We start from the raw sequence: 8,756 nt of genomic DNA, 5'->3' as shown, positions 1-8,756 counted from the left end.
TTAGAGCGCGAACTCAGTCCCCCACTACCACAAATTATGCAGTCGAGTTTCCCACATTTGGGAGTGCAATGGGTGAGCCTCGCCCTGGGGAAACCACCTTCGTGATCATGGTATCTCCCCTGCCAGGTAAGTATTGTTTTGTTTTGGTTTTTTTTTTTTTTTTTTTGGTTTTGGTTTTTCAGGCCACACCCATTTGATGCTCAGGGGTTACTCCTGACTAAGCGCTCAGAAATTGCCCCTGGCTTGGGGGGACCATATGGGACGCCAGGGGATAGAACCATAGTCCTTCCTTGGCTAGCGCTTGCAAGGCAGTCACCTTACCTCTAGCGTGTGGCAAGCTTCTTAACCATTTCTTCTGTAAGTAAGGATAATAAATACAAATATAGGGCCAAAGAGATAGTACAGAGAGCAGAGAATTTGCTTTGCATGCAGCTTACCCAGGTTCAATCCCCAGTACACTGAATGCCCCCCTAAGGGATCCCCTGCCTGGAATGATCCCTAAGTTTAGAATTAGGAGCAAGCCTGAGTATGGCCAAATATGATTCCCCTGAAAATTCCCCTGAAAAAAAAAATATATATATTAGTGAATATACTATAGATCTGGAACAGACATCGTGACATCGTGAATGTTAACTCTTTTGAGCTAGGTCCCTGTCGTTTTTTCCTTTATTAACATGCTATCTAAATCTCCTAAATCTCATTTATTTTAGTTTGGGACTCTTGGGTTGGCTCCTTTTAGGCATATATTGAGAGGAGAAGCACATGGAGAATATTCTGAGTGGAATCATTTAAATCTTTAAATGATTTAAATTTAAAGACTTTTTTTTTTAATTTTTGCTTTATTTGGGGCCCATATTCAGAGGCACCCAGAGGATACTCCCAGTCCTGTGCTAGGGAGGGTGGGAGGTCATCCCATGATGTTAGGAGAACCAAGGATGCCAGGGAGTGACCAGGACCTCTGGTAACACTAGGTGGCAGGGTATAGACATTTCAAGGAACCTTCAAAGCTTTGCAGAATCGAGATGCAGGCCACATGTGCGCCAACAAACACGCCTTTTCACTAGTGAGCGAGTCAGAGAGACCCATGGTGACGTTAGTGAAAATTCCTAGCTTTCCTCCTGGCCAGTGTGAGAACTTGGGGTGGTTTCTGTATGGAGACCCCTAGCAGGAAGGCACAGCCCCAGACTCCAGTCGCCTACCGCCAGCAGGAGCTGCGCGTGCGCTCTTGCCCCAAACCGTCCTGCTCTCTACTCATTTTTGGGGAGCAGCCCCAATTGTGAGGTTAGTAAAAAAAATTAAAAAAAAAATGTTTTGTTTTTTAGTTAGTTTGCTTTGCTTAGTTTACATAGCTGTCTCTGGCTGCTTTTGAGAAAAGGAAGAAAAAAGTAATCTCGTGCATTGGCCGGGAATCGAACCCGGGCCTCCCGCGTGGCAGGCGAGAATTCTACCACTGAACCACCAATGCCCCAGTGGAAGTTGCCTCGTTTTTGCAGCTCAGGAGTTTGGCAGCTGATTTCGCCAAAACAAATGGAGCCTGCCAGCTGGAGAAGCCCAGTTCACCCATCCCAAAGGATGAGAATTTCCCGCGAGTTCTGCCCCAGGTTTCCCGGCCACGTTTCCCGACTGCGCTGTCCCTGGCCCACCAGGTTGCGTCTTCTCGCGTCCCAGGACTCCGTTTTCCTCCCAGGATTGTCTCCCACCCCCAAGATCTGCGCCCTCGGGTCTCCAGCCGCCCATCCTGAAGGCTCCTGAAACCAACCATATAGTGGTTGGAAATCGCGACTGAACTGGAGACCCCGCGGTAGGGAAGGACCCCCTCCAAAGCTCCGGGGAAATACTGCCTAGGTCTCGCCCCTCTGCTGCAGAACCGGCAGGTTGTTTCCGAAATGTGACTACCCCCCGCAGGCCTCCAGGTCCCCCCATACACGCACCGCCAGCCCAAGACGGGGGGGGGGTGTTTTTTGAACAGCTGCTGTGTTTCCCCCCCCCCCCCCACACACACACACGAGGCCTTTCCTGCCCTGGTCTGAATCGATCCTTTGGAGATGCTTGAGCAGAGGCGGTGAGAGCCGGAACAGGCAAAGGGGTTTAAACACAAGCCCAGGTCCTGCATCCTGGGGACCCCTAGCAACCATTTGTGGCTTTGGCTACCCACTTGACTTTTTTTTTTTCTTCCTTGACACTTCTTCCCATGACTTCCTTTCTTCCATTTCTTCTCTTTCTTCCCTTGACTCTTCCCTGGACTAAGCCCAAACATCAGCAGTACCTTTGAAGGACCCACCTGGCCAGAAGGCTGCAAGGCATTGCCATAGTCTTGCAAAGAGACCCTGGGTCAGTCCCCCAGGGCTCTTTCTGGGAAGAATCCTGAGATCCTAAGGAAAAGCTGCCGGTTTGTTTCCCCAAGTTCCACTGGGATCTGGACTGGGATTTTTTTGTTTGTTTTTGGGTCACACCGGCAGTGCTCAGGGGTTACTCCTGGCTCTGCACTCATAAATCGCCCCTGGCAGAAACCATATGGGGACCATATGGGATGCTGGGATTCAAACCACTGTCCTTCTGCATGCAAGGCAAATGCCCTACCGCAATGTTCTCTCTCCGGCCCCTAGACAGGGATTCTGACCCTGGACAGAGACCCATGTCTCTTTGTCTCTTCCTGAGCTGTCTGCCATTGCCACCCATCCCAGGAAGCAGGGCCTCTGCAATCTCCCCTGGGCAAATAGACGGTGGTCTGACTCCCTCTCTGCTGTCCCTGTGGGGTATCTGAATACCAGAGTGTCCCCCCACTCATCAGCCAAATGCATGGGAAGATGGTTAAGGACCTATGTGGGCATGAAAATCAGAAGTGGCTTGTGGGGGCCAGAGCTACATAGACAGGATGTTTGCCTTGTACATGGCTGACCCAGGTTCAATCCCCGGCATCCCATATGGTCCCCAGAGCCTGCCATGAGTTATTTCTGAGTGCAGAGCCAGGAGTAAGTGCTACTAAATGTGGCCTAAAAATAAAATAAAAGTCTGCTGGGGTCTTCAAACATCGACATTGAGCAGTGACTCTCCTAAACAGAGTAGTCCTGAAAGGGAGGGTTCCAGGGGCCAGAGGCTGACCCCTGAAAGAGCAACATTGAAAGCAGTAGTATGTAGGGTCCTTCCCAGCCTCTTGTAGATGGAGATCTGACTTCCATGGCAAAGCTCAGAAAATGTCCAGATAGACTGATGCTGAATTATCCTATTGAAGCCTATATCCTCCTGGCCAGCGAAGGTTTGTTTTATTTCAACCCAGGGTCACCCCCGCCCACCACAGATGTAGTTTTGATGTAGAGGGAATATCACAGACACATGTCTGAGCACCCCTAGGAAGCATATTAAAATTCAGGAGGCTTCCATTTGAGCTGTCTATAGGAGCTCCCCCAGGAAGCTGTGTCCCACCAGCCTGTACCTGACAGCCCCACAAAAAAACTGCCCCTATGCAGCCATCCCTTTACCCCATGGATGGTCCCTGAGTGCACTGTCTGGACTGTCTGAGCAAGCTGCAGAGGGAAGTCTACACAGGTAGGTTCCCTTTCCTCATCCATCTGGCTGTCCCCCAGCTCATAACTGAGCTCAGAAATTCCCTCACTTTTCCCAGGCCTGAGAAACACCAGCCTGGTATATTCTCCAGCTGGTTCCCAGGCCTTCTTAGCACAAAGGTGATAATCCTGCTGCTTTCTGCAGGTGAAGCACATATGGGCTGCATCCTGGGGACCCCTAGCAACCATTTGTGGCTTTGGCTACCCACTTGCCTTTTTTTTTCTTGACACTTCTTCCCATGACTTCCTGGCTGACCACAGGTGAAATTCATCCAGCACTTTCCCCAGTGGCTCCTTTGCTCCACTTGTGTGGTTTTGTTTTCTTATTATATCAGGAGGTGCTTGGAGGACAGTATGCAGGATCTGAACCAGGGTTGTGCCTGCAACCCTGTGCTAGGCAAGTACTTTTGTACTATCCCTGGCCCATCAGCGGTTCTGATAGTCTCCCCAAAACACTGTTTTAGGGACAGGACAAAGAAAGTGGAGGCTTGGCTCATCCAGACCAGAGAAGCCTCCTTGTGGTGGACAAAAAAAGCCTTGGAGGCCAATTATCCATCAGCTCATCCACAAGCAGGGACCCTTTGTAAGCAGCTGATCAGCCCAGTCTAGCTGCCAAGTACAGCCTTAGCTGTTGAATGTGTATTCAAGCCCCACCAGTTCAATATTCTGCCCATGATGCACAGTTTATAAGCAGCCCTACTAGCCCAAAACTGGACCATGAGTTACTCAGAGTGTGCCTCCATGTTCCTATCCCTCTCTTTTAAAACACTTTTGGGCAGTAACTGGCAATACTAAGGGTTTGCTTCTGGCAGTGCTTGGGGCCATATGGGGTGCCAGGGATCAAACCCGAACTGACTGTATGCAAGCGTCCTACCCACTATACCATCTCTCTAAGCCCCATGATCTTTATTCTTAACTTTCCTATCTACCCTATAAACTGTTATTTTTTTTTTTTGTCACACCCAGCAGTGCTCAGGGATTACTCCTGGCAGTAAACTGTTATTCTAATGGAGATATTGGGGCCAGAAAGAGCTAAACTGGCTCAGTACATACTTTCCATGCTGGAGGCCTGGATTCCCTCTCTGACACAAAGTAGCACCAACAAGAAGCCAGAAGATAGTAGAGTGTCGGAGAGATAGCACAGCGGTGTTTGCTTTGCAAGCAGCCAATCCAGGACCAAAGGTGGTTGATTCGAATCCCGGTGTCCCATATGGTCCCCCGTGCCTGCCAGGAGCTATTTCTGAGCAGACAGCCAGGAGTAACCCCTGAGCACCGCTGGGTATGGCCCAAAAACCAAAAAGAAAAAAAAAAAAAAAAAAGATAGTAGGGTGTGTAGGGTGTTTATTTCACAAGACACGGGGCTTCAATCCTCAACATCTCATATGATCCCCTGAACACCATCAGGAATAATTGCTGAACTCAGAGCCATGAGTAACAGGGTCTCAGATGGGTACACCAACAAACCCGAACATCACCCAAAAAAAGGAAGGGAATGGCCGGGAAGGTGGCGCTAGAGGTAAGGTGTCTGCCTTACAAGCGCTAGCCAAAGAACGGACTGCGGTGCGATCACCCGGCGTCCCATATGGTCCCCCCAAGCCAGGGGGGATTTCTGAGCACATAGCCAGGAGTAACCCCTGAGCGTCAAATGGGTGTGGCCCAAAAATCCAAAAAAAAAAAAAAAAAAAAAAAAAGGAAGGGAATATAACTGTAGATTTTTTTTTCCATCTTGTCTGCAGCTTCCTATCTGGTTCAGAAGAAATGTATTGTCAGGAATGGGAAACAAAATTGTTCTGCTCTGGGTTCTTGGTGCGGTGTCTGGTGCTTGGGGTGCCTAGGAATTGCACCCTTGTCATTCTCTGGCCAGGTCTGCACTGCCAGTGTCCAGGTTGCTTTTGTTTTTGTTTGGCTGGGGAAAGGGTCCTCGGGGTTTACTCATGGTTCAGCACTCAAAAATTACTCCTGGTGGTGTTGGGAGGGGACCATATGGGATGCTGGAGATTAAAACCTAGGTCAGTCAAGTGCTAGGCAAGTGCCTATGGCTCAGGCCCCCTGACCAGTACATTTTGGCTTCTTTAACTCTTCTCCCAGCAGTGTAGCTGCCTTGCCCAGCCTAAACAGAGGAGACCAGGTAATGAATGCATCCCTACTTCCAAGCTGCAGAGGAGGCCCTTGGCTGTGCTGCTCTGAACATTACAAAGAATCAGACCTGGGCCCGGAGAGATAGCACAGCGGCATTTGCCTTGCAAGCAGCCGATCCAGGACCAAAGGTGGTTGGTTCGAATCCCGGTGTCCCATATGGTCCCCCGTGCCTGCCAGGAGCTATTTCTGAGCAGACAGCCAGGAGTAACCCTGAGGACCGCCGGGTGTGGCCCAAAAACCAAAAAAAAAAAAAAAAAAACAAAGAATCAGACCTGGTTTTGCCCTGAAACAAACTCTTTCCAGTTGCTCAAGCCTGAGCTGCCGTCTAGCCTCAACAACACTCAACCAAAGGCCTGAGGGGGTACTCCTAGAATGCTCTTGGGATCACAATGCCACTGCCATGGCCCCCACTTTGCCATCTGAGGTCCAGCTTCTCCCAGGCATACTTCCCAAACCCAGCCTATACACCCGGACTCCGAGAATATATACCAGGAGCTAGGCAGCAGCCAGTTCTTTGAAATCCTGTGTCACAAGAACCACCATGGCCATTTTCAATTTTTTTTAAAAAGTATACATTTTCTTTCTCCCATTTCTAATATCAAGGAGAAGGCACAGCCCCCTTTTCACAAAGAGCCAGCTCCGGGTTCTTGCTCCAGTCCAATTCATCCGAAGAAACCCTGCGAGTCGAGTCCGGCAGCCTTCACTTTTTTTTTTTTTTCCAAAATACCAAAAAAATAAAGGTCTTTCATGGAACAGTTTTGCAGAAAATAACCTGCCCGCCACCCGGCAGCTCAGTCCAGTGCAAGAATTGGCGGTGAAGAAAAAGATCCCCTCTCTCCCGGGTGGGGTGCATGCAGTCAGTCCGGAGGCGATCCGCATGGGCGGCGCTCAGGGCGGCGGGGCAGCACCCCTCCGACGGGCGGCGCGTACCAGGCACTGCTGCAACACCGGGTAGAGCCGCTGGCAGCCCTCCAGGCCCAGGCGCACGGCCTCGGCCCAGCTCTCGGTCGGGCCGCCGTCGCCGCTGCCCAGCAGGCCGGCCACTTGGTTGAGCACCGGCATGAGCGCCACGGTGAGGCCGGCGGCGGCGCGCTCCTCCTCGGGCCGCGTGGGGTCGAGCAGCCAGGGCGAGGCGGGCTCCGGCGCGCGGCTCAGGCCGCAGCCCACCACCAGGTCGTACATCTCCACGCCCGCGTCGGCCAGGGCGAGCGCGGCGGCCGTGAGCGCGGCGGCCAGCGCCGAGCCGCCGTCCTCGAGCAGCAGGGCCGACACCTCGAGCTGCGCGCGCGGGTAGCGGTTCAGGCGCACGGCGGGCTCCAGCGCCTCCTGCAGCGCCAGCGCCAGCTCGCGCTCCTCGCCGCTGCCCTGCGGGGGGCGGCGCCGGCGGCCGGAGAAGGGCGCGCGGCGGAAGTCGCACAGCAGGCGGCCGCCCGCCCCGGCCGGGCCTCCGCGCTCGCCGCCCTCCGCCTGCCGCGGGCCCGACACGGCGCACAGCACCTTGGTGCCGCCCGCCTCCACGTAGGCCGAGCCCTTGGCCTGGCTCAGCAGCCCGGCGCGCGCGTACACCGGGCGCAGCCGCGTCGGGTCGCGGGCGGCGGGCGGCTCGTCGTCGTGGTCGTCGTCCTGCAGCGCGTACAGCTGCGGCGGCTGCGACTCCTCGGGCCCGCGGATGCGGCGGTGGTCTCCCGGCATGGCGGCGGCGGTGGCGCCCCCGCGTGCGGCGTGCCGCCTCCTTCGCTTCCGCCCGGTCGCGCTACTGAAGTAAGCCTACACTTCCGCCCGGTTCAAGCTGCGCGCGCACCGCGCGCGCGAGGGCTGTCGGGAAATCGGCGTGCGAACGTTGGCGACCCAGTTCTCTCCCCCCCACCTCCTCCCTTCGCCCGGCCGCGCTGCCGGTGCCAGCCCCCACTTCCGCCCGGTTGAAGCTGCGCGCGCGAGGGCTGTCGGGAAATCGGCGAGAGACCGTGGAACCCCAGTTCTCTCCCCCACCCCGTGCAGGCCCCGAGGGAGAAAGAAAGCCCCAGATGCTCTCTGGCTTCCCTGGGTGGTTGCTGGTCTGGGAGGCTGGTAGTATTCTGGGAGAGAAGAGGGACACGTCTTTAATTTGTAACGCTAAAGTTACTTAAGATTGGCTCTTTCTCCGGGGCGGGGGAAAGGTGAGGTAGTGGTGTTGTTATAACCGGTTTTCACTCTTAGCCAGTATAGCTTTTTGGTTGGTGCTTGTCAGTCTTTGGATGGGTCTCTTATCTTACCTGTTCTCCACTCCAGGGTGTGTCTTTAGCTCCCCAATAAAGACCCCCGAGTCTCAGGGAGAAACTGCATAGGGTGAAAACGGTTATGCCCAACAGTGTGTAACTAGAAGGTACTCAGGATATTATACTACACCCTGCGGGGCTGGGCTCTGAACAGTGGGCAGCATGCAAGGCAAATCCCTTAACTCTTTTACTCTTAACTCTTTTATCTCTCTGGCCCCCAAAATTACACCTTTTATTTTGCTATTCTGGGCCACATCCAGAAGGGCTTATTTAAGACTTATACCTGGCTTTGAGCTCAAGGATCACTCCTGGCAGGGCTCAGGTTATCTTATAGGACGCCAGGGACTGATCCCTGGTTAGCCACGTACAAGGCAAATGCCCTTCTCCCTGTCCTATTATTCTGGCCCTAAAGCTTTTTGTGATTTTTATGTCCCCCACTGCCTTTGCCCAGGAAGGGCAAGACTTTTGTCTGCTTCATTCTAGTTCCCTCTGTGGCTAGAGAGGCATAAAGATGAACCACCTCTCCCCCACACTGGACTGTTGTTGCCTGTTTCCCTAATACCTCTTGTTGAAGCCTGGCAGTCTGCCTCCTCTGGGCTGAGTAACCTACCCCACACTAGGGAGCTGCTTGTTGTACTCAAGAAGACATGAAGTCCAGCAGATCTGACAAGGCAAGGGTACCTTGAACCTCTCTATGCACTCTACTGTTTGCACCCTCAGATGTCTTCATGGGTGAGTGCAAAGTGGGTGAATAGTTTGGGGCCAGGACAGGGTCTTCATGTTCACTGTCCTCTGCATT

The 8,756-nt window shown here is 53.2% G+C and overlaps 1 protein-coding gene, 1 non-coding gene and 1 pseudogene across 2 annotated transcripts; all 3 read right to left on the bottom strand.

Moving 5' to 3' along the window:
* LOC126028886 (uncharacterized) lies at positions 1-134 on the bottom strand (annotated as a pseudogene).
* A 1,260-nt stretch (positions 135-1,394) lies between these two features.
* On the bottom strand, positions 1,395-1,465 carry TRNAG-GCC (transfer RNA glycine (anticodon GCC)). The gene has a single exon. It is a non-coding gene; the product is annotated as a tRNA-Gly (tRNA).
* A 4,979-nt stretch (positions 1,466-6,444) lies between these two features.
* EXOSC6 (exosome component 6) lies at positions 6,445-7,448 on the bottom strand. Its single transcript, XM_049786448.1, has one exon. It carries the CDS (start codon positions 7,392-7,394, stop codon positions 6,591-6,593), a length of 804 nt encoding a protein of 267 aa, XP_049642405.1. The 5' UTR covers positions 7,395-7,448; the 3' UTR covers positions 6,445-6,590.
* Between the last annotated feature and the right edge of the window lie 1,308 nt (positions 7,449-8,756).

This window comes from Suncus etruscus, chromosome 14, assembly GCF_024139225.1.
Source record: "Suncus etruscus isolate mSunEtr1 chromosome 14, mSunEtr1.pri.cur, whole genome shotgun sequence".
Taxonomy (NCBI): domain Eukaryota; kingdom Metazoa; phylum Chordata; class Mammalia; order Eulipotyphla; family Soricidae; genus Suncus; species Suncus etruscus.
This window is presented reverse-complemented; position numbering and strand designations above follow the sequence as displayed.